This window comes from Helicoverpa zea, chromosome 20 (genome assembly GCF_022581195.2).
Source record: "Helicoverpa zea isolate HzStark_Cry1AcR chromosome 20, ilHelZeax1.1, whole genome shotgun sequence".
Classification (NCBI taxonomy): Eukaryota; Metazoa; Arthropoda; class Insecta; order Lepidoptera; family Noctuidae; genus Helicoverpa; species Helicoverpa zea.
Window position 1 is genome coordinate 6577004 of NC_061471.1, and position 24178 is coordinate 6601181.

General features: G+C 40.0%; 3 protein-coding genes across 3 annotated transcripts in view; 2 read left to right on the plus strand and 1 right to left on the minus strand.

Moving 5' to 3' along the window:
- Nucleotides 1–168: 168 nt before the first annotated feature.
- Nucleotides 169–2490, plus strand: LOC124640235 (1,5-anhydro-D-fructose reductase-like). The gene is made up of 6 exons (XM_047177912.1): nucleotides 169–484; nucleotides 558–725; nucleotides 834–1037; nucleotides 1275–1525; nucleotides 1672–1822; nucleotides 2060–2490. The coding sequence occupies exons 1-6, from the start codon at nucleotides 323–325 to the stop codon at nucleotides 2234–2236; spliced, it is 1113 nt and encodes a 370-aa protein (XP_047033868.1). The 5' UTR covers nucleotides 169–322; the 3' UTR covers nucleotides 2237–2490.
- LOC124640234 (DNA replication licensing factor Mcm5) lies at nucleotides 2472–7444 on the minus strand. The gene is made up of 13 exons (XM_047177911.1): nucleotides 7163–7444; nucleotides 6935–7082; nucleotides 6677–6784; nucleotides 6346–6518; nucleotides 5968–6046; nucleotides 5573–5731; nucleotides 5172–5409; nucleotides 4570–4763; nucleotides 4110–4250; nucleotides 3818–3994; nucleotides 3245–3489; nucleotides 2889–3031; nucleotides 2472–2809 (listed from the first exon to the last, which is right to left on the minus strand). The coding sequence occupies exons 1-13, from the start codon at nucleotides 7315–7317 to the stop codon at nucleotides 2580–2582; spliced, it is 2190 nt and encodes a 729-aa protein (XP_047033867.1). The 5' UTR covers nucleotides 7318–7444; the 3' UTR covers nucleotides 2472–2579.
- A 407-nt stretch (nucleotides 7445–7851) lies between these two features.
- The window catches only part of LOC124640114 (dynein beta chain, ciliary-like), a 41321-nt gene continuing 24994 nt past the window's right edge, over nucleotides 7852–24178 (plus strand). Inside the window, exons 1-27 of the mRNA XM_047177768.1 lie at nucleotides 7852–7860; nucleotides 7989–8093; nucleotides 8228–8398; nucleotides 8673–8843; nucleotides 8924–9012; nucleotides 9095–9198; nucleotides 9401–9589; nucleotides 9898–10071; nucleotides 10148–10283; nucleotides 10688–10916; nucleotides 11189–11380; nucleotides 11464–11598; nucleotides 11691–11824; nucleotides 12181–12370; nucleotides 12446–12547; nucleotides 12634–12787; nucleotides 12905–13100; nucleotides 13187–13277; nucleotides 13354–13603; nucleotides 13691–13839; nucleotides 13919–14039; nucleotides 14281–14430; nucleotides 14526–14620; nucleotides 14692–14859; nucleotides 15788–15957; nucleotides 17360–17579; nucleotides 18066–18230. Coding sequence (XP_047033724.1) covers nucleotides 7852–7860; nucleotides 7989–8093; nucleotides 8228–8398; nucleotides 8673–8843; nucleotides 8924–9012; nucleotides 9095–9198; nucleotides 9401–9589; nucleotides 9898–10071; nucleotides 10148–10283; nucleotides 10688–10916; nucleotides 11189–11380; nucleotides 11464–11598; nucleotides 11691–11824; nucleotides 12181–12370; nucleotides 12446–12547; nucleotides 12634–12787; nucleotides 12905–13100; nucleotides 13187–13277; nucleotides 13354–13603; nucleotides 13691–13839; nucleotides 13919–14039; nucleotides 14281–14430; nucleotides 14526–14620; nucleotides 14692–14859; nucleotides 15788–15957; nucleotides 17360–17579; nucleotides 18066–18230 — 4059 coding nt within the window. The remainder of the gene's footprint in view (nucleotides 7861–7988; nucleotides 8094–8227; nucleotides 8399–8672; nucleotides 8844–8923; nucleotides 9013–9094; nucleotides 9199–9400; nucleotides 9590–9897; nucleotides 10072–10147; nucleotides 10284–10687; nucleotides 10917–11188; nucleotides 11381–11463; nucleotides 11599–11690; nucleotides 11825–12180; nucleotides 12371–12445; nucleotides 12548–12633; nucleotides 12788–12904; nucleotides 13101–13186; nucleotides 13278–13353; nucleotides 13604–13690; nucleotides 13840–13918; nucleotides 14040–14280; nucleotides 14431–14525; nucleotides 14621–14691; nucleotides 14860–15787; nucleotides 15958–17359; nucleotides 17580–18065; nucleotides 18231–24178) is intronic.

Below are 24178 nucleotides of genomic sequence, written 5' to 3' on the forward strand. Positions count from 1 at the left end.
TTTATAAAGCTCTAATATGGCATCATCAGTGTGGCACGGCACCATAATATATGGCAACTCGTGCGGGAAATTGAATCGAATACCGCGAAATTTGAAATATATGTGACAGTGAAAAATCAATATTATTTCGCGAAAATTCTTTCATCTTTATTTTTGTTCTAGTAGCGAGGCTATTAAATATATACCTAATTAATAAGCCGTACAGGACTGACTGTTTTAATATTTATATAAATCGGACGTTCAATAAATTGGAATTGGTTAAATATTTTTTTGGCTCTTGGCCAAATTTTACTGCTGTCAAAGTTTCATTCAGGTCCAATTTATGCTCAGTCTCAGAACTATCAACGCGCGCTCGTTTTACAGAGCTACACGAGCCATAGTTACCTGGAACTGCTATTATCACAATACAATTAGAAATATGAAATTTGTTAAACTATCTCACACAGGTGATTTTATGCCAACACTTGGCTTAGGAACATGGCAGGTAAGTAATAAACATTAAGATGTTCTAGCACTTAAAATTAGGTAACTATAGGTATGTAATGTATTGTTTTCAGGCTGAACCACATGTTCTTAAGTTTGCAGTTTGTACTGCATTAGAATTAGGCTACAGACATATTGATACAGCATTTAATTATAACAATGAAGAAGCAATTGGTAGTGCAATTTCAGAATGGATAGATGCAGGAAAAGGTGTACGGTCCGATTTGTTTATAACAACCAAGGTAAGCACATAAATAGACAAGAATTATAATTATTGTTTTGGTGCAAAAACATTGTATGAAATGTACCTACTTAAATATTTGTCAGGTAATAAAATTTTAATTTTACAGCTACCACATGTAGGCAATAGGGCATCAGATGTGGAAAAGTTTCTAAATATACAGTTGAAACGATTGCAGACTTCTTACGTGGACTTGTATCTAATACATGTGCCTTTTGGTTTCAAATGTGATGAGGCTACATTAACGCCTAAGGTTGGCGCCGATGGGTCTTACGAGTTAGATATGGACACAGATCATGTTGCCATATGGAAGGTACAACTTTAGCTTATATATATTATTACTAATATAAGTTTATTGTGGATTTATTTACTAACTCTGAAATGTTTTGTTCTGTATTCGTCAGGTGCAATACGTGCCCAATGAAATTTTCATAGCAAAGACTTGTAGTATTATTGCCAAAAACTGAAGAGATAAGATAACAAACCAAAATACAAAGCCCACAGGTATTTATCAGCTAACAAAGGCATAATATGCTAATTTTTGTTTTAGAAATTGGAAGAATGCCAAGAAGCAGGTCTCATTCGCAACATTGGTTTATCTAATTTTAATGAGGAACAAATATATGAAATTATGAAGTCTGCTAGAGTTAAACCACAAGTCTTGCAAGTAGAACTTCATACGTATTTCCAGCAAAATGATTTGCGCAACTTTTGTATGGAGAATGATATTGTTTTAACAGCTTATGCTCCTCTTGGCAGTCCAGGAGCAAAGACACATTTTGTTACCAAGTATAAATACAGGTAAATAACTACATGGTAACTTCCATTGCTGGGCTGTGTCTGATCACGATAAACTCTAAAGCTACTGCATTTGTTCATGCGGTTTCAACTTTATTATCATATTTCTTAAGATGTTGTTGTGTTCAAAATGTTTATTTGTGTTTTAGCCCCAGCGTCTTTCCCGATTTGATGCAGGTTCCTGAAGTGTTGACAATGGCTAAAAAATACGGAAAAACGCCTGCTCAAATATTGCTGCACTTTTTAGTACAACAGAAAATTGTTGTCATTCCAAAGAGTACCAATACAGCTAGAATAAAGGTAATTCACGATCCTTAACCAACTTTAGTGTGAAAGTAGTAAGTCTTCTGTCTCAAGGCTAATAAATGCATTGAGTACTTATACATGATTACGCGATGTTTGCAGTCCTTAGCGCTCGTGTATTGCAAGCAAAGGGAAGCTTTAGACATTATAATAACAGCTAACAGCCATAAAATACAACTTAATTTCTTTTTGTTGTTAACAATCATGATTTTCATACATTGTACCTTTCCTTAGGAAAACATGGACCTTTACGATTTCGAGTTAACACAAGATGATATGCACACTCTATATCGATTGGATAAAGGGGAAAAAGGAAGGATTTTCAACTTCCTATTCTGGAAAGGTGTGGAGAATCATCCGGAGTATCCATTTAAGCAAGTCAAAGAGAAGATAGCTGCTGAGAATATTTAGGACAAGAAGTAAATGTCACCATTCTTTCTAGTCAAATGATACCTCTTGTGCTTCAGAAGTTTGCTATCATATCACAAAATGCTTTAGGCTGTAGTCTTTAATGTGTTGATATCAAACTGCCTTTTAGCTTTAAAAGGAATTGATCAGTTATAAACTGATTTAAACTTATTATTACGTACTTACATTACCACGTATTCTTTGCTGTAAGCGGGATTCAACAATAAATACAAGTTGATGAAAACTTGAATGAAAAATTGTTTTTTATTTTAAAGATTACACAAGGCTTGTACAAAAAATTGTTGAGATTAAACGATAATAACGAAAATAATAGTAGAAAATGGAGTTATGAGAGCCTGTAAAGCATTTTTCTTTGCAACCTATGTTGTAACTCTCCACGTCTTATCATGGTGTGGATAACTTTTATAATGGCTCTTTCAGGGTACTTTTGTTTTAGGAAGTCCTGAATGATTGTTTGTTCAGAGACTTGAGAACCGACTGCGAACCTGCGCTTCAATTGCTTTTCAATGCGTGATAGCATTTCATGGTCTTCTTCGGAGGTAAATCCTTCAGCGCCTAGAATTTGATAAAACGTCGTTAGTTGTAGATTCAAAAGCTAAAATTAAAATAGTATTTTATGAAATAATAGGCTTACCAGCTAAACTTCCAGTCATGGCTGCATCTAATGTAGACACTTGGAACAACCTGAGTGCCTCTGTGACATGCACTTCTGTGGCGAAAGGCTGCAACTGCATCTTGGCTAGAGATTCTGAAATTCGTACGATGGCTTCTAGTTGCCTGGAAATAAAATAAAATGATAATGTATATAAACCTTACTTACATTTTTTTTTTTTTACTATTGATTTGTTATTTATTTATTCACATATTTGCAACTAATATCTATAAAAAAACTATCGAAAAAAATGTTGATTGATGAAATTCACAGTAACATGGTGCTGGAGGTATGCAGTTCGCTCGGAAATAGGGTGTAACTGTCTATGTGCATCATACCTAACAGTAATAGGTATAGAGAGTCTCTTGTCGATGTGTCGCTCGTGGTGCAGCGCGCCGGTGCGCATGAGCACGTAGCGCGCGCGCAGCCGCTCCGCCGCGCCCGCGCCCAGCCGCGGCCCGCAGCGCGCGCGGCAGTACGCCGCGTAGCGCCGCACCAGCGCCAGGGGCAGCTCGCCCGCCGCGCTCTCGCGTTCCGCACTGTCACCCCCCATGTGCACTGAGATTATGTGCTTCGCTAGCGTCTACGGAAACATTACAGATTGTTATGTTAATATTAACCACATTCAATATAACAGCTTGTTATGCTAATTGATATGTTTATTTCATAGGTTCAGGACAAAAATTTGAATATTTAGTATTTCATGCAGTGGATTTACACGAGCGAATTACCCGTTTAGTTTTATAGGCGCGGATACACCTGATTAATTTTGAAGTGCGGAATTCCCCGCAATTGTATGTCAAACCGAACGACAAAATATGCTCTTGTGACTCCGCTCTTACGTAGCAAACATAGACACAGTACGAGTTATACATACTACTAGAGAACATAGATGCAGCACATTTACTTACAATGTCCCTGTTTTGATCGTGTTCATCCTTAACAATGAATATCATGTCGAATCTTGATAGAATAGTTGGCATGAAGTCAATATTGTCATCGGCTTTTGTGTCGTCCCATCGACCGAACACTGAATTAGCAGCTGCCAGGACTGAGCAGCGAGAGTTTAAAGTCGTAGTAATGCCAGCCTGTAATATTTACAACGGAAAATTAATGGGTTTCATAAATCAAATATTTATTTATAAGGTTGAGCTATGCTGCCAATTTACTTTAAAATAGATCAGGTGAATGTCTGTAGTTTACCTTAGCGATAGAGATAGTTTGCTGTTCCATAGCTTCGTGTATAGCGACTCGGTCGTCTTCACGCATTTTGTCGAACTCGTCTATGCACACGACACCGCCGTCAGCGAGGACCATCGCGCCGCCCTCCATTACGAAGTTACGCTGCGCACAAAAACATAAATGTAAATCATAATGTATGGGTGTCATAGATGGGCAAACTTATAACATATTAGCCTAGCCTTTTCCCAACTACGATTGGGTTGGCGTCCAGTATAACGCTAAATACAGCCGAGTACCAGTGTTTTACATGAAGCGACTGGCTATCTCACCTCCTCAACCCAGCTATCCAGGCAACCGATACCCCTCGGTTTTTAGTCTTTCTGGTTTCAGAGATGTTTAAATGACAGTCAGAACCCACCAGTTTATCTTACATACATGGAAACATAGTAGTAGCAAATTAATATTGACTAATTATACTTACGCTGCCAGGATCCCTGATTACAGAAGCAGTGAGACCAGCGGCACTGGACCCTTTGCCTGAGGTGTACACGCCAATAGGCGACACTTTCTCCACAAACTTCAGCAGTTGTGACTTGGCAGTACCAGGGTCACCCAGAAGCAATATGTTGATGTCTCCTCGGCGGGTCAGACCGTCTGGCAGTCTTTTTCGAGATCCTGTGGGAAACAGATGTTTATGATTTGTTACATTGCTCATGAAGACGTCGCGTCGTGCTTGTGAGCACTTCAAATGGTAGTCTTTTAATACAACATTTGAGTGTTAATAATACAAACGGTAAGCGAAGTTGGCAAGACGGCTGGCAGGAGCTGGATGCGAGAAGCTGAAAATCGATCTCAGTGGCGTTCACTTGGAGAGGCCTATGTCCAGCAGTGGACTGCGATAGGCTGATGATGAAGCGAAGTTATTTTAGTTTATCTCACTAAAGCAAATGGGTTGTGAAAAATAGGTTTATAGCTCGAATAAAGAAACGAGGAATCATGTTAAGTTGCGAGAAAAGGTAAGTAAGGTAGTTTAACTTAAACAAGGTAGTTTAACTTAAACTGTTTAAGCAAACCAACACTTACCTCCAAACAAAAGACAGGCGATGGCTTTCTTCATGTCCACGGCTCCAAAGACGCTGGGTGCTATCGACATAGCGATACGCTCGTATATGTCGGGCGAGGCTGCCAGTCTTCGGAACTGCTCCTCCTCCTCAGCGGTGAAGGGTTTCAACCCTCCGGTCACGCCCTCCTCAGCTGTTAGACCGACTGCGCGGAGGTAGGAGGAGCGAACACCTACTGAGCCTTTGTCGCGGCCTTCTCGCTATAAACGGTTTTCTCATTAGGAGACAGTATTTTTATTGAGCTTTTAAGTTATTATGTACAGATCCGAAAATAATTGTTTTATACGATTTTGCAGGTAAATAGATAAATGCATTTTTATTTGAAGATTTTTGTATGTAGATATTGCACACAAAATTACTTACTCCAATTTTAGCGATCTTCTTAATAGAATAAATGCCGAGCACAGTGACCCTAGCGCCGGGAGCTACGCGTTCGCACAGCACACGTTCACAGTATACCGTCAAATGACGCGGCATCTCACCCTGCGGTATGCTCTCTGGGGCTTCTTGCAGTTTTAGTACCTGGCGACAGCAAACAGAAAAATAAATAAGAATAACTGTTTATTTTTAATTCTTTTGTTGCTCCACAGTGGGATGATAAACAGTACATTTGATTTGTGTGGTTGAAGGACGTGTTCAGCAACCAGTTTAGTAGTTATAAAAAAAAAGTATAGTAGTAAGTTGAAATTAAAATGTTGTAATAGATAGCAAACAAGGCCACATGATTTGTTATTTACTGTATTAAATGTAAACAGTACCTGATAGTCAATGCACTTGCATTTGTCTGGAATGATGAAGTAAGGGTCTAATGGGCACTTTGGACGACCAGCTTGCTCTCTGTAAAGTGAAAAACATTATATATTCACTTTCTCTGAGTTCAGTAAAGATTCATTTCTCTTGAATTTTAATCATGTAATTTTTGTTAATCTACATACACTAATATAAAAAGGAAACATTTTTGTTTGTACCATAAATTCTCAGAAACAACTAAAGCAATTTCAAAAATTCTTTCACAAGCATTTCCAAATAATGTAGGCTATATTTCATTCAGGTAGATGTTCCCCTGGGGACAGGGACTGGGACAGGTGAAACTGCAAGCAAAAAAAACAGTAGGTTTTGTGTAATTTGTAACTTACGTGTTGCACTTCCTGGGCATAACATATCCTTCGAGACCAGGCTTGACTGGTAGGTTTGGAATAATATTGCGACATGATCGGCACTGGATTGATATCTTTGTAGCTTTTGCTTTGATGCCCGATGCAGATATTACAATACCAGGAATTTTCACAAGTCTGGACACTGTTTCAGACTGAAAAGATGATTTGTTTATTCAGGTTAGCAAACATTTGTTTACGCCTTCACATAACAAAGGAATACAAAAAAGATGATAATATATCTTGAATAGTACAATCAATCTTAGTTTTTACAATTTCAAGTAAATTTAAAATTAATAATAAGACAACTTACTTTGAGCTCTCTCAGATTAGCAGCATGTGCATCAGAAGTCAATAAGACTTGTATGTCCTCCACTTTCTCTTCTCCCTCAGGTCTTGGAGCAGTCAGCTCATCAGCCAACTGTGAATACATATACAAACTTTGTTTCCATGCTATACACATTAGGACAAATTCATGTAATCAGTTCAAAACATGTAGGATGGCAGAAGGAAATAATGGTCAAAGGCAATTACTTTTATATATAAAAACCTTTCTAGTTTAGCAGGTTACCTCTTTAGCAGCTTCTTCAAGTATGGGTAAATGTTCGGTGGGTTTCTTATATAGTTTCTCTGCCAAAACTTCGTCGAAGCTGGATAAGTCTTCAATATTTATCTCAACCCAGTAATTGCTCAAGTTGTAGTTACGTTTTAAAGCATCTCTGAAATAAAAGTTTTAAGTTAGTTTCCATTGAATATGTGCCATATTATACGGTAAGATACATATTCAACTGATATTCACCTGTATTTGTAATTAAAGTTGCCGGTGTGAAACTGTCTAATGAATTCTTTGAACTTCTTTTTTACTGCTTGTAGGTTAAGTTGATCTTGAGATTCGTTCTCTTCGACGCCAAAATTGTCGGAAAAGAAAACACCGGGATCATCAAATCCTTCCATGTTCACAAACTTCTAATGTTAAGTTTTGGATTACAAATAATTTCGCAGGGAAAAGCGTAAATAAGCGTTAGCACAAGTTTCAGCAAACACAAGCCGGAATTTGGCGCGTAATTTTGACAATTGACATTGACAGTATCGGCATCGGAGACGTTACTCTGCGTTCCGTTGTATGCCATTGAAATGCGCCTTGTATAATTTGTATGGAATCGTATCGTGTAATTTCAGATATAGTAATTTGAATAAATTGTAGTTCGTTATTTCAATTACAATTTAATAATTTTGTAGATCTATTTGATTTTTAAAGTTTTTCAGATGACGAGAAGGGCCAAGCAGTAATAAATCGTTTGGAAATTTTTGGCTCCAAATTCAAAAAACTTTTATACGTTGCTATGACAATAATTTTGTTTATTGTAAACAACTTCGACTTACTGAAGAATTTATAATATTAGCATTGTTTATTATTTTATTTTATGAAAATGGTTTAATTAAAAACTATTATTGTAAAATATAAAGATTGTGATTCAATAAAACAATATGGGTGACGTGAGTAGCTTTATTGGATATTGGCATTATTTTCATATACTTTAGAACTGCTTCAAACGCTGCTGATTTCGTAATCACTATTATTTTGTAATCGTTTAGACGAAATCTTACTTATATTGTGATTTCAGAAAGAAGAGGTTGATACTCGGTTGGAGTTTTTGAGTGAATATTTGCTAAAAACGCTTAAACAGAAAATCGACAAGTGGGCAAAGTTTATTACTGGCGATGAAAGGGTCAGTAAAGTATTTAGTTATCATTTCTAATACACCTTATTATGAAAGTCATTGTACATCGATTCGATAGATTCAGGGTATCTTTAGGTGGATTGGAAGAACAGAAATGATTAGCTTCTAAATATTTATTACAGCACATACTAATGAGATTCTTCGATACGCCGAAGTATGAACTACTCGTATTTCGTATGAACACTGCCGGCCTGCTAACATGTTCTTTGACGTTCCCTTCCATTAGCAGGGGTAAAATGGTGTATTTCCTTCGGAATGTTCAGGAGAAGATTACACAGGCAAATTTTAGACAGGTAAGGTATTATAAAATATACAGGTAATGTATTTGTAAAATTGCGCATGATACCCACATGAATATTTATTATACAACTAAGTAATGGTACTAAGTGATACTACCTAGCTCGAATCATGGTTACAAGAGTTAGTACATACACTCCCATATGGGAGTCGCCGAAATATTGGTTAACTATTGATGAAACTGGATCGAGAAAATAGCAACCTTTATTATTTGTTTTGCTAACTATAAAAGGGCAATTTCTTAGTAAGCAGGTTCACTTCGATTTCTAGGCTTTGACTATAGGCGAAATGTCTGGCAACGTACTCATGGACATGATGGTGTTGGCTGATGAAGTGATCGGTCCTCTCCTATGTAACCCTGAGAACCAGAAAGGATGGCCGAAGATAGTTAAGAACGACATGATGAGACATGTAAATGAGCTTAGGAATTTGATGTACCAGGTTTGTATATTTTTGACGACGTCGCACCCTACGGTACACCTAATATGGCTTTAAATGTAATCGGTTTTTCTAAATTTTAGTTAAAAGGCGAAATGTCTAGCCAAGTATTGCTGCCTATGCCAGCAGGCGTGGAGACCATTTTCCACGCTGAGGGTAGGCTGAAAGAAAGGTACGTACTCAAGCGATGCTAGCCACAAATTATTGCAGTTCTTTCTTTACTGATTGCGTGTAACCTCCGTGCTCGGTTGCAGTGATGGAGAGGACGTGGATTTGTATTTAAAGACGAACATTGAAGGAGCTATAATAAAGTGGGCACAACAAGTTCATGACCTGCTGGCAGAGGACTCTTACATAGGTAACATACTGCAGTTACACCCATATCCCGTCTCCATAAAGCATTTCAATTTTTGGAGTTAGTTATTTCCTTAGTGTTGATATTTAGTCAGGATCTGCATGCCATTGCTTAAAGCTACCTAATTGCATGATAACTTGACATTTATCAGGGAGTCTCTATAGAAGTTTGCCACCGTCATACTAATATTTAAAACCTTCGACAGCATTCAAAAGAACAAAGTTCCCACTGCCCAGCGCCGACATAAACTTTTACCAGCAGCGTTTGAAGAACTTGGAAGGCATTTACTCGCAGTTGCGTGATCCTCGCGTCAAAAGAATGGCGCACTACTTGGAAGATACGCGCAGCGTGTATCTCAGCTGCTTCAAGACCATGCTTACCAATGTGGTTGCCGGTGAGGTCACTTTACTTGACATCACGACTGTTTTGCTCTAAACTTTATGCAGTTCTGTAGAGCAAACTTATATTTAAGACAGGGGTCCTAAGATTTGGACATAAATCCTGAATACTTCCATCCTTTAAATTTTACCCTAGAAAACCAATAGTTGGTATTATCATCGCTAGACCAAAAAGACAACACGTTCGGTCTTCTTCTGTTTAAAATTTAGCAATTGATGCTATCTAGAAAATATTTGAATCAAATAGATTGAATAATGTAATAAAAAGAAAAAAAATACCTATATTATCGATTGATACTTTCAGCTATCGTCGAGTGTCGAGATATTTATGTCTATCAGAGACCTTTAACATTTCATTTCGAAACTTTTGAGGCAACCGAATTTACTGATGCTAAACATTTGATTCGACCGATGATTCACTGTATCGGTCTACTGTGGGGAAACTCGAGATATTTTTGCAGCGTGGAGAAACTTATACGTACGTACTTATTCAAAGGTTTTTGAAATAATTTTATGAAAATACATGAACTGCTCACAATCTTAATTGATTTCAGCTCTACTTCGCGAAGTCTGTAATCTTGTAATACAGCAGAGCTCGAATTGTATCGACCCTCCGTCGATATTCCAGGGAGAACCTGATGAACAGCTGGTCAAAATAAGAAAGTCACTAAGTATTCTGAATCATTTTCTGTAAGTAAACTAAATGGGATGTATTACAAAAAGTAATGAGTTATTTGCAGGGACAGCCAATCCTACCTTCGGAGTACGTATTCGCGCATCTAATGACCGCGTCTCAAGAATATACTTGGTCTTGGTTATACTCACTTGATTATTATATATCTACAATATAAAAATTAATCGCAAAATGTGTTGGTAAGCGCATAACTCAACAACGCCTGGACCAATTTGGCTAATTCTCTTTTTGTTGTGTTTGTTATTGTCAGGAGAAGGTTCTTATGAAAAAAAATAGGGTAAAGTAGAGAAGTCAGTTGACGGGAGCGAAGCCGCGGGCAAAAGCTAGTTGATTATAAAACAATTTTAGTTTTCATATAAATAAAATCTTATAGTACCTAACAAGAAAACACGATTTTCAGTGAAACATACGAGATGAACCGCGATAAAGTCCACACATTCTTCCCTCCCGGTGTGATGCCGGTGCGCTGGGCGTTCGACTTTGACCGCGTCTTCTTTCGTTTCAACGTCTACATGAAGCGTCTCAAGATGATCGAGAACATTCTAGAGGCAACCGTTGAGATAATGAAGCTGGAGAAAGTGGAGTTTTGTGGGTTAAGAGGGAAGATATTGAGCACTGAATGTATGAAGGTGAGAACTTACAATGACACTGCCACAAAACAGATGAGAGCTCTTCCATCTGTTCTGCTGTTGTGCTAGTTGTCTACTTGTGCTAGTTTGACTGTGATTACATATTTGTATGTATATCTACTAACTTTAACATTTTTTTTTTAACTCGATGGCAGATTTTTTAAGTTCTAATTACTCCTATGATAGTGAAGTCCATCCCACGTCACACTCAATTTTTTTAAATTGTGGGGCGTATAATTAAAAATAAATCATATACATTACTAATTTATCAGGTCCTAGAAGATTACTCGCTGAAATACAGTAATCTGGGCAACATAACATATGACCCGGCTGACCCAGAAGACGATTCCTTCTTGCCGGACCATGACGAGCACATGGCAGTACTTGAAGACACAGACAGACGTCTTGCATCACTTTTCGCTCAGGGTCTTGACGAGTGCCATAATTTGGAACATTTCTTCAAGGTACAAGAATCACGCTCTAAGAAAAAATAAACAATGTAACAATATATTTTCAGCTACTTGAGACTAACTTGTGAACTTTGCAGTTTTTCCAAATAATTGGAGATCTATTTCATCGACCAATCATTAAAAATGAATTGAAACCCAAGCTTCCGAGATTACTTGATTACATGCACGCTAATTTGGATGCTGTGAAAGAAATATTTGATGAAGAAATGGCGGTAAGGCTGACAAGAAAATAATTATAATGCCAAATTAACGTAAACAGGTGGTATTTTTTTTCTAAACATATTTTCTATATTTTTGAGCTTAGAAGATAACGAAAGGACCCGAGAGACCTATGGTAGATCCATATCTCCCTCCAGTGGCTGGTATGCTTTGGTGGTGCTACAAACTCCGCAGAAGGATTCAAGCTCCCATGGAAGACTTCATTATGTTTGAAGATCCGTAAGTGTTGTTCTCTTGAAGACGTTCCTGTTTTCTATGTATTTCCAATAATAAACAAATAAATCCTACTTATATTATAAATGTGAAAGTTTGTGAGAATGTATGGATGTATGTTTGTTATTCAATCACGCAAAAACGGCTGGACCGATTTGATTGAAACTTGGTATGTAGATAGGTGATACCCTGGATTAACACATAGGCTACGTTTTATCAACACACCACGCGGGCGAAGCCGCTGGCGGAAGCTAGTATTGTTATATATTATTGTTCCGGGCAAAATTGGAATCTGTATTAATCTCCCTTCCGTCTTCTTGAATTCCAAAACCAATAAATAAAGGACTGTTTTATTTATGTAGCATCATAGAATCAGAATATGCATTATACGTGAAACAAAAGACGAACGAGATGTTGGGCTACCTGAACGTCGTGGAAGACAAGCAGTTCAAGGCATGGTGTGCCACCGTGCCAACTATCTGTAAGACCCATCTTGCCAAAAACTTGATATATAGGGATCCACCCTTCGTAAGGAATAACTTCAGCCCAGAGGTCAGTAGTATTTTGACGTGAAACACGTTAACTAGAAGAGTTTTGATTACGATTTTAACTTTAATTGATTTACAGTTATCGATGCTATTGCGTGAAATACGCTACATGAAATATTTGGATAAGCAAGGTATTCCGCAAGACGGTCTTGATCTATACGCAAGGAATGAGAAGTTACAGGTGATATACCCAGTTACCTACGGTTCAAAGTATAAAGGTCTGTTCATACTCAAGATAGTGTCATTATTAACATCTTACTTTTTCAGTATGATATGAACCGCTTGAACCGCGCTATCGCGTGGTACAATGCCATTCGCGAAGGCAGCCATGAGACAGAGGTGGCACTCATTGAGAAGGAAATCTCAGCCATTGATCAACTGTTGGGTCGTGGCGTTGAGGAACTCACTTGGAATGACGATTGTAAGACGAAGTTAATAATTTAAATAACGAATGATTTTGTTTTGGTGGTTTTGGCTAGGCTTTCCTTAACCTTGAAATAAGTTGTCGAATATAAAAGATGGTCATTTAATGATATAGTTACTGATTGGATGGCGGAGGTGTACACAGCGATTAACACACTGCAAGAACGTGTACTGACAGCGCAGAACAATGTGAAGCGGGGACTAGCGAACATCGAGTCTTGGGGCAACATCCCTCTGCATAACCGCAAGACGAATCCTGACAAACTGGAGCTATTGGCAGTTAACGAACGCCACCGCAGATTTTTAAACAGGTTACATAATCGATCGTGACAATAATATCCGTTACAAGTAAGACCACATCCGTATTTAAATAAATTATTTACGTTTATTTCAACAGGCGAAACAAAATTCTCGAAAGTCACAAGGAGTTCCAAGACATTTTGGCGGACAACTACAGACTATTTTTCAATATAAAAGATGCGGAAGAGGTATCCACTTATATGATTATATTTTTATTTCGAACACCTTAAATCGAGCTAGTTACATACTAGGGTATTTTTTAAGGATATAATCGAAGAAGAGACCTTAGAGGAAGTAGACGAAGCTACATTAGATGAAGAAGAGAAAGCAGCAAGAGCCAGAAAGTTACAAGAGATTGAAGATAGACGCGAAGCGGCACGCTTGGCAAAAGAGGAAAGAGAACGAGAGAAGGCTGAGAGGGATCGAATTACATTTGAAAGACGGGAGGCGCGTCGCATGAAGCGAGAAATCAAAGCTGCTGAGAAATTGGACCGCGATGCTCGACGAGAATTAGGTACAAGTATTTATAGTAATCCACGTTGTAGAACCTCTTGAATTTTAGAGGAGATCCTTGCACTAAGAAGTTATTGCTATTACATAGGTGAGGAAGTAGAATCTCCAGCGGAAGAAGAAGAAGAAATAACCGATCCGGAAGAATTGGCTGACATCCAAGCTGAAAGAATTGAAATGGAAGAGGCGGCCTTCAGGGCAGAACGTTGGCCTGCCTATGTGAAATATGTTGACGCACTTGTAAGCATCACTTTATAGCGTGAACTATGTTAAGAAAAATATTTATATAAAATTATATGCAAATTATTTTTGTTTGTAGGTTTCGAAACAAATAATGAAAGCAGTGCAGGTCAGTTTGGATCTATTTGAGGTACAGACTAACTTGGAAACGGGGCCACGAACTGCTTTTATGGAAGTTATTGCGGAGCTCAGGGACCCAGGTAATTTTCCTTTTAGCTCCGAACGTTCTTACTTAGATATAAATATTAGAAATAATGAAGGTAAGTGTTTTTTTCCACTATCACTGTGAAATGGCCGAACGCATTGAATTTGATATATCGGGTATCGTTTGAAATAGGCGGTTATATCTGGAAGACATTTATATGTTAAGACCATCAAGATGTATTATCTACTAAGCTAAGAAAAGTTACGTTTCTTAGTTCATTTGGGTGAACTTTCCAGATATATTTTTCACCCCTTCACTTGACACTGTTCAGTTAGAAGAGGATGGTCTCTACTACACGCTCATGGAAATGATGAAAGATATGTTTCTACAGACTACATTATTCCCGAGGATAGATCCGGTTGTCGTCCCTATAGCTTCCTATGAAGGTATATAAATATTTAAGATAGTAGACAAATAAATCACATTTTTAAGGGTTTTAAACTTAAGTATCTATATCAAATTGTTTTTCACCGCTATATAGATGATTTGATCGCCGAAGATGCTATGATTGATCTTTACCATGAAATATTGAAGAGAATTGAAAATAGTATCAATGATATAGCTTCATATTCTTCGGTAAGTAATTTTTAGAGTGCATTAAGTTTTCGTGGATTTAGTTATTAGTAAGTAATTCACGTTATTTCTAGAAATATGAAAAATACACACCTTTGTGGACAGAAGACAGACAAGAAGTTTTACAGGCTTTCTTAAAGTACGGCCGGTCTATTACTCCTGAAGAGTTTGATAAGTACAGATATGAGAACCAGTGTGATCCCCCGGAGGTTAAGCCTACTCTCGAACAATATCAGGCAGAGGTAACTATCTACTACTATTAATAACTATAATAAGCCCCGCAGGGCATCTGAGGCGGATGACGGGGAGTAGCGACCCCGCGGGGCTATATATCCGAGTGCTCCAGGGAGAGTATACTGTCCCCCACCTCCGGCTTGCCGGAGTAAAGCATGACGGGGGATAGGTCTCCCGCCTCTTGGCTTGCCTTCATCGGCCGGTCAGAGTGGAGTCGCTAGAGCAGGGTTAACAGCCCACTCGGAGGGTAAGTGCCTCGTGGTAAGTGGCGAGTGGGCCGGTGATGCTGGACCCACAGGGAGCGCGTGATCTGCGTTTAAAGTCCGCCGAGGTATCCTCACCCTTCAGCCGCTCATGTACCTGTTGCCCCCTTGTTGCGATTTAGCGACTGATTCCCGGGGGCCCAGTAAGTGAGTTGGCGAGTCTCCACCTGCCATTTTTACGTGTATTTATTACATTGTTATCGGCAGGTGCCATAGTTCCCGTAGTTTCCCCATTCCTAGTCCACTAGCATCCCATCACAATAGCCCAAGTAGTTTTCATCCATAGTTAGCAATAGTTTAGCACAGAACCGGGGATTGTCCTTGGGTACATTTCTATAGTGTATACAGGGATAATCGTCGGTTTTGTGTCACCATTTCATTAAAGTTGTCTCAAAAGGGCTTCAGCGTGTTGGCTTCGGCCCCACGTTCGCCTCCCAAAAATCCGGGACTCTATAGTCCCGAGGTCTGGTAGAGACTATAATAATAACGCTGGCGATACCCGGGAAAATAACGTAGGTAATGTCATGAGGTATCGTTAGTGCAAAAGCAATATATTAATATAATACATAGCGGTCTAAATAGCATCTCTTATTATTCAGTTTTTTGGATGAGTATACAATTTTTTAATTCTAATTTCTTTTTGTATAGAAATCATTGTTATGGTAATTTTCAGATTGACAAATACAACTCTATGTATGACGAGGTGGCGGCCCTGCCTTCCGAATATCTTTGCAACGGCTGGTTACGGTTGGACTTGAAGCGGTTAAACCAAGCCATCATGAATATTATATGCAAATGGAGTAATCTCTATAAAGAGAATTTGAAAGAGCACGTGCTTAAGAGGTGACACTTTGCATATGTTGTTATTCTTTAACACAAATACGGCTGGATCAATTTGATTGATATTAGGTATGCAGATAGGTGATACCCTGGATTAATACATCTACTTTTTATCAACACACAACTCGGGGGAAGCCGCGAGCGGAAGCTTTTATACATATAATACTCAGTGGCGGATTAACGTATAAGCACTACAAGCACGTGCTTGGGGCCCCTGTTCTCCAGGGGCCTCCATCCTCTGCTGGCTTTTCATTTTATACCTACATTTTATCGAGATTCATCCACAATATGTCCGAAATCACAAGGCGCGAGCAGTTCGGGAGTGACCCTTCATACACCCCCGCCTCTAAACTTGATTGGTCGCAGTGCTGTTGATTGTTGTACGAGTACGATCGCAATGATTTTTTTTTCAATTGTGCAGTTGTTATACAATTTTTTTGTTGGGCAGTTTTAAAAGAATTAATAGGCAACGATAGCGTTCTGAAGTCGCTATCGGACACTCGTTGGGAAGCTCACGCTGTAACTACGAGTGCAATACAACAAACATATCCGAAAATTTTGGATGCTTTAGATCAGTGGTTCTTAACCGGTGGTCCGCGGACCACTGGTGGTCCCTGGAGGCCTTCCAAGTGGTCTGCGGACCAACGTCGCGAAGCAAAGCTTGTTGTTATCGATCTTATGTTTATATCCATCTTACTTGTCCAACAGAAAGAAATGAAGGTTTGAAATGTAGCCCTTTTACATAATTTTGGTTCTGAGTCTTAAAAAATAATCAAGATTTCTCGCTCGCTGCGCTTGCGTATTCAAAAACTACACATGTCCTCGTTTTTACATTTGCCAACAAATAAAAAGTTAAGTACCTACGTTTGGGCTACATTGAACGTAATTTTGGTTCTGAGTCTTAAAAATAATTAAAATTTCGCGCTCGCTGCTCTCGCGTATTCAGAACAAAAAATTAAGTACATTTGGGATAAATTTTACCACCGTACGAGTCCGAAAAAAATTTCGCGCTCGCTTCGCTCGCGCATTTGTAACTACATAGGCATCACGGTCGCTTCGCTCGGTCAACTTCTTCAACCTTCCATTCCATTCCTTCCATTTACATTTAAGCAATAGAGGGTCTACACAGGCTCTGTGCTTAGGGCCTCGGATACTCTTAATCCATCCGCCACTGATAATACTTCTTAGCTCTTTAGTGAGTTGTGATTGCGACAACTTTGACTAAAAACTTTAATGTTTTGTATTCCAACGAAAGCTGTTTCCTAGGTTTTGCGTGATTATAAAAGTCTCTTTGAAAAGTAGGCCATCATGTTAACAATGAATAGGATTTAGGACATCAGTCGGTTAAAAGAAATCTTCAACTCTTTATAGATTTCGATTTTACCTACCTATATTGTTGCTTTAGCCTGGACGATCTGGAGACGTTCATTGCGTACGCTTCAAAGGAGTTATCAGTGGAACTAGGGGAAGATGATTACGATGGTCTTCTGAAAGTGATGGGAGTTCTGAACGAGGTTCGCGCTAAAATGGACGCGGACACCGACCATATGTTCGAACCACTACGCGATATCATGGACGTTCTCAAAGAGTATGGCGTTGACTTCCCTGAAGAGACTTACGAACAGGTATCATTTGAACCCTATATTTGGTAAGTAAGAAATGATAGCTAAATGGGCTAAAATATACCGAAATGAAATAAGGTGGCTTCGAACTGTCAGGTTTTGTTAAAACAAAAGTCGATTTTAATTCATGTTTACAATTTCAATGCTTTCGGAACACCAGGGTGAGACGGAGCATAAGTACTCTGTGCACACATTGGTAAGGAAAATTACTATGTATAGATCAAAACACTTTAACTTATAGAAAACTTTTACGCTTTCTGCACTTTTGACTATGACTTGACACCTGTACCGACAGTCCAGTCAAAACTACCCTTATCTTCGCACCTCTCCCAACAATACTTTTCATCATTTTTTCATTTTTAACCAGGCTCCACATTAATAGAATTTTCTTTATTTATATAGTGATCTATAAAATCAATCATCATCTTCCTGCCCTGTTCCGAAGTCATTTGATCTATAAAATCAATAACAAAGCATTAATCCATTTAGCTGGACGTATTGCCGGAGAAATGGCGCAACTTGGTGAAACAAGCCACGGTGATGAAGAACACGGTGGCGCCACTACAGGCCGCTCAGGCAGCACTCATTGCCAAGCGTGTGGCGCTCATCAACCTCAGGCTCAATATGTACAGGGAACAGTTCAAGAATAAAGAGGTACGCTTACATTCATAACAAAAAAAAATCAGTACAACATTGTAAAAACGTCAAAATTGATTTAAAAGCATAGACATAATAAACAGGACTGCGCATATAAACCCAAAAAACGAGCCGAGTGAAACGGTTAGTACGGAGGCTGTCTGTCCGTTTCTAATAGGGTGACTATGAGATTAAGCTATGTGAGACAAATCCGAATTTGCTAAGATTATTAAACGCAGATAGGTATTGAAGTTATATAGGTAGGTATATGATAAAGGCTTTTAATAATTAGCGGGAATTAGCAGTATAAAAGCAGGAAGATTCGAAGTGAAGACTGTTTTTCTTGTATTTCTACTTCATATATAGACTGCTGAGCCATTTATGTCGCCTTTCTTCATTTTTTGGGAAGTTATAACAATAGTACAACAGTTTTAAAATCCATCACCCATATTTTCACTCATTACAGGAATTCATGGGCACCCTAGTTGTTTGGTTTACGAAAATGTTTTCTTGTCATTTATTTATTTTCAAACATATATTTTACATTTTTAAATATTAAATATAAAAATAAAAACATATAAAAATATAAAACATAGGTTGCCACCGATATCGGGCACAGGGTCCAAGGTACCGGTGGTTAGGGTCCCAGAGACAGAAACCTCCTCACAATACGTGCCGTATCAAGGAGTACTGCCTTCTGAATCAGTCCCTTGATCCAGCCGCCCAACGAAAGCCTCCTGAGGTGTTCGTCGAGGCTCTTGGCTATTAAACCATTGGCCGTAACGACAATCGGCACAACAACAGCCGTGTCGACACTCCACATGGCGACAACCTCGTGCTTAGCGCACGAGGTTGTCGCCATGTGGAGATGTCGAGATACTTTATTTGTTTCTCTTTCTCAGCTTTCACAAGGTTCTCGTCATGCGGAACGGCGACATCGACTATCATCGCGCGGCGCGCTAATCGATCTATCACCACTATATCAGGCTTATTGGCTACAATAGTCCTGTCAGTGATGATAGATCGATCCCAGTACAACGTGATATGGTCCTTTTCGAGAACTGGGTCGGGCGCATACTTGTAGTACGGTACCTCAAGGTCTACAAGGTTGTATTGCAGAGCAAGCTGCTGGTGGATGATCTTGGCCACTTGGTTATGTCTGTGCAAATATTCACCATTAGCCAAACGAGAACAACCAGATATAATATGTCTGATAGACTCACCCGGCTTGTGACATGCCCGACATATGTCAACCGTCCCGTCTTTCACGATATATCTCCGGTAGTTATTCGTAAGGATAACTTCGTCCATAATAACCCTTCGGTTTCTCCAAACAAGTCACCGAAGCGTAGCCAAGATACGGACGCTTTGAAGTCTACATCGGGGCCATGAAGAGCCCCGAAGAAGCGTCCGTGTAGCTGTTTGCTCTGCCATACCTCCCTGCGATTGGTTTACGAAAATGTTATTATTAAATTCTTGACCGTTATTTGAAGCTTACTAGTTTGAGATAGGCACCTACGTGTTTTCCGCTTTTATCTCCGTCCTTTTCTACCCCATATCTTGCATCTCTCTCGCACACCGACCAGTTTCACTCCCCACCAGGCAGGAGGCGACGAGTGTTCTCGGCGGCCACAGTTCGTCATTGGCGTCTTGTTTTCCGCCCGAGAAGGTTGTCTAACCAACCGCTGTAGTATTTCGTTGAAAAATAAACTCAGTGCTCTCGCAGAACACAGGTGAGTTTATAATATTTTATACAATTTGTTAACGGTTTTACCGTTCGATATTCGATTTTGCGAAATCAAGTGTTAATATTTTGTACATCTACCCCTTTTTTGTCACGAGTTTCTTCCGTGTACTTTTTTTTCAGTAATTTGTTTTCAGAATGAGTGACTTATAAAGCAAATACAGATGCGGTAAATAATAAAGCTACCACAGCCCGTGCACGTGACTATGGAAAAGAAAGCAAGCCCGAAGTTCCTAAGGCACCTGTGGCCCTAGTTCAATCCTGCAAGGCGTTCAACGGTTTGACAAAAAAGAATGGTGTGAGGTGCGGTCCAACCAGCATCTCCTTAGTTCGGACTGATCACTACCGCACTTGAAGAGGGCTGATGGTGTCAAGAAAGCTTTTCGGCCTTGAAAGACTTGGTACGCTCCCCTCGGACTACCAGTAAGTCTGTTAGCCACCTCCCATGGGGGTCGGCTCATTATCACGGCGTGTGATGGTTTTCGGCCTTGAAAGACTTGGTACGCTCCCCTCGGACTGCCAGTAAGTCTGTTAGCCACCCCCCGTAGGGGTCGGCTCATTATCTCGGCGTGTGATGCTTTTCGGCCTTGAAAGACTTGGTACGCTCCCCTCGGACTGCCAGTAAGTCTGTTAGCCACCCCCCGTAGGGGTCGGCTCATTATCTCGGCGTGTGATGCTTTTCGGCCTTGAAAGACTTGGTACGCTCCGCCTAGGACTGCCAGTAAGTATGTTAGCCACCCCCCACAGGGGTTGGCTCATTTTCACGGACCCGCGCAGGGTACCAATCTTGCATGTTGCGAGACGCAGCATCATTACAAAGTGGGGACCAGTAAGTATACTAGCCACCCCCCACAGGGGTCGTTTCATTATCACGGACCCGCGCAGGGTACCAATCTTGCATTTTGCGAGTCGCAGCATCATTACAAAGTGGGGACCAGTAAGTATACTAGCCACCCCCCACAGGGGTCGTTTCATTATCACGGACCCGCGCAGGGTACCAATCTTGCATTTTGCGAGTCGCAGCATCATTACAAAGCAGGGACCAGTAAGTATACTAGCCACCCCCCGCAGGGGTCGGCTCATTATCACGGACCCTCGCAGGGTACCAATCATGCATGTTGCGGGTCGTACCATCATTGCAATCTACCCTCGCAGGGTGGCTTTTTGGATCGACTTTCGAAGAGTCGCCATTATAACCTTCCCTCGAAGGGAAATGGTAATCACACTCACGCTGAATGGCGTGTGACGCAAAACTCTAAAAGCTCCCTTGGGATATCACGAGTAAATTACAATAGGAACCATGTCCAACAGAGGAAACAGAAAGCGTCCAGGACCGCAGGCGGACTTTGATGCGTCCAACAAGGCACGTAAGTTATGACTTTCCAGGCGGGTTGCCTAACATTATATCAAGACCAATGGAAAGAAATGGGAGCTCCGCCTTTCTTGTCAAAAATAATAACTGGGTATCGCATACCATTGGCCAAGAGCCACCTTTGATAGATAATGCCAGATTTGACCAGAGAGTCCAAAGAGATGGATGTCGTCATATCCCAAATGATAAAACAAAAAGTTCTATTGATAGCTGCAAATTCTGCCAGCTTTCTTTCCAATATGTTTCTTGTGCCCAAAAGGCGACGGAAAGAACCGTCCAATACTCAATCTCAAGGTTCTCAACAAGTTCATAATTACGGAACCCTTCAGTTTAATAAATGTTTTTCGGGTGCTAGAGTTTCTTCAGAAAGACGAATGGCTGTGCAAGTGGATCTCGCCCAGGCTTACTTCTACCTTCCGGTAGCCGGAGGTCACAGACATGTTCTTCGACTAGTATACAGAAGAAGACTGCTTCAGATTACGTGCCTACCATTTGGCTTAAGCACGGCACCCAAGACCTTCGCCACAGTGACCAATTTGGGTGGCTCAAACTTTGAAAACTCAAGGGTTACTTAAAATTGTGTATCTCGATTTTCTGGTGGCTCACCAAGATATATTTGCCTACTTTGGGATCATTTGCACCACGTTTTGGATGGCAAGTGAATAAATCGCAAGCATTATCAACAAGATAATGACAAAACGCACTACGTGACAAACAGCACGACAAACTTAGAAGACCTGCATAGCTTGATAGGACTTTTAAACTTCGCAAGTTTTCGTTGTTCCATACGGCAGACTGCATTACCGGGCTCTCCTCACTTTCCTCAATGCAGTGTTGAACAGCAATCTATACCTACCCTATTCATGGAACCGTGAGCCAAACGGTGAACAAACCATAAAAAGGGTTCTTATAAGTCACGATTGAAGTAATGATCATATTTTATAAAAATAACTACGAAAGTAATATACTGACAACATTAGAAATGATATTTTAGAACGATGTCTGTGGAACTTATGCAATCTTTTCAAACTTATTTGAAATCAAATATGTATAATAAAGGCCGTAAATTATTTTCTTAATTTTAATGAAATATGTAGTAAATCGTTTACATGTAAAATGAACCTAGAAGTCTTGACTGTCATACATAGAACCCTACTTAATTGAAGACCACGATACTAAGAACATTTTACATAAAAATGTGACGTTTTTGTCATCGGTCGGGTTATACCCACCATTTTGAAAAAGTGTCATTCTTTGGTTACATTGTGGGCTCACGGCTCGGTGAATGGAGTATAGCAATGTTGAACCTACCAGCAGATGCCTTAGCAGATCTAAAGTGGTGGCTGGTCAGCTGCCACCAAACCTTGGATATTCATTCGCCACTTCCCTGTCACCTTATAACCACGGACGCCTCCGATGTAGGATGGGGGCACAACTGAACGGAACTCCCGTAATGGGTTCATGGAACGAGAGAGAAAAAGGCTTTCACTGCGATCTGAAAGAGATGCTTGCAGTATTAACTGGAAAATCACGGCAAGTTGCTAAAGAGATCAACAGCCATTTTTCAATGCAAAAATGGGACTGTGGTGTCATATCTAAGAAATCAAGGTGGCACCCGATCAAGGAGCCTACCGAACTTGACGTACAGAGTATTCAGTTATCTTGAGCTGTATCAAATCTATCACGTCGTGAATCATATACCAGCCCTATTCAACAGTCAGGCAGACCATCTCTCCCGACACAAACCTCCACCGGAGTGGCATCTTGTATCAGCAGTGGACCTACTTGCCTCGAAGCGAGCCCAGGGACACATAGTTGTGTACTACGTGCCCCTAGATCTGAAGGACCCGAAAGCGGGGTTCCACGATGCCTTTTTCTCAAGTTTTGACTTACCCGCTAGCATGGGTATTACCGCCACCTTACCTTATACCGTAGGTCCTCAGTCATCTCAATTCAGGAACGGGAGTTAATCTCATAGTAGTTCCTTCGGTGGCACCAGGTATTTTGGCGAGCAGATTTGAAGTCCCGATCATTAGCAGTACCCTACACACTGATGAACCTCGAGCAGAAACCGATAGACACAGCAACGGGGATACCCCCTGCCAAGGTCAGGGAAATGGGGGGGGGGGAGGGACAAGGAGTCTCTCCGACTGAAGTCTTCTTCAATCCACACGCAACACTTATCAATCAGCTTGGAGTCGATGGTTAAATTGGGGCGAAAAGTATGAAATTGGATCCTATGAATCCTTGAATCCCTATTTGGACCTATACTTACCCAATTTTTAGCAGACTTACACATAGTAAATAAACTAACATACAATACTATTTTATTACACAAGTCAGTTATAGCTACACTATGCAATGCAGAAACCACTGGAGAGCTAGGTTCACACGTTCTAGTCGGACACAATTTAAAATCAATAGCGCTGAGCAAACCTGTTCCCCGGGAAGCCGTCCATCTGGAATAATGACCAATTGGTAACCTACTTAAGTGCAGTAAACGTAGACGAGAATAATCCATTTGCAACTTCCAGGCACACTGCTGCTCTTTCTTTTGCTAGCTTGTTTCGGAAAGGCGAGTCCATGATCTTTCCTTGCTTGCAATAGACCCAGAACATTTCAAAAACAACAAAGATAATTTAATCTTATGGCCAGTCTTTGGCTCTAAGACCGACAGTTCTAGTCATAGGCAGTCGGGTTGTTGTTTGATGGATAATCAGGAAAATATAAATCTAAGTCCAGTGTATTGGGTCAGAAAGACTAAAGCCTTGTTAGAAGATAGACGGACATCGGCTAATTCCTTAAATTTATTTATATCCGTTAGAGGCCAACCAAAGGCAGGCACCCGAA

Excerpts from the sequence above, each read along its gene's own strand:
- LOC124640235 (XM_047177912.1), top strand. The coding sequence starts at position 323 with ATGCTCAGTCTCAGAACTATCAACGCGCGCTCGTTTTACAGAGCTACA. Across the intron at positions 485-557 it reads TTGGCTTAGGAACATGGCAG|GCTGAACCACATGTTCTTAA; the intron begins GTAAGTAATAAA and ends TATTGTTTTCAG. Across the intron at positions 1,526-1,671 it reads GTTACCAAGTATAAATACAG|CCCCAGCGTCTTTCCCGATT; the intron begins GTAAATAACTAC and ends TTTGTGTTTTAG.
- LOC124640234 (XM_047177911.1), bottom strand. The coding sequence starts at position 7,317 with ATGGAAGGATTTGATGATCCCGGTGTTTTCTTTTCCGACAATTTTGGC. Across the intron at positions 4,251-4,569 it reads TAATCAGGGATCCTGGCAGC|CGTAACTTCGTAATGGAGGG; the intron begins GTAAGTATAATT and ends TTTTGTGCGCAG. Across the intron at positions 3,490-3,817 it reads ACGATCAAAACAGGGACATT|ACGCTAGCGAAGCACATAAT; the intron begins GTAAGTAAATGT and ends ATGTTTCCGTAG.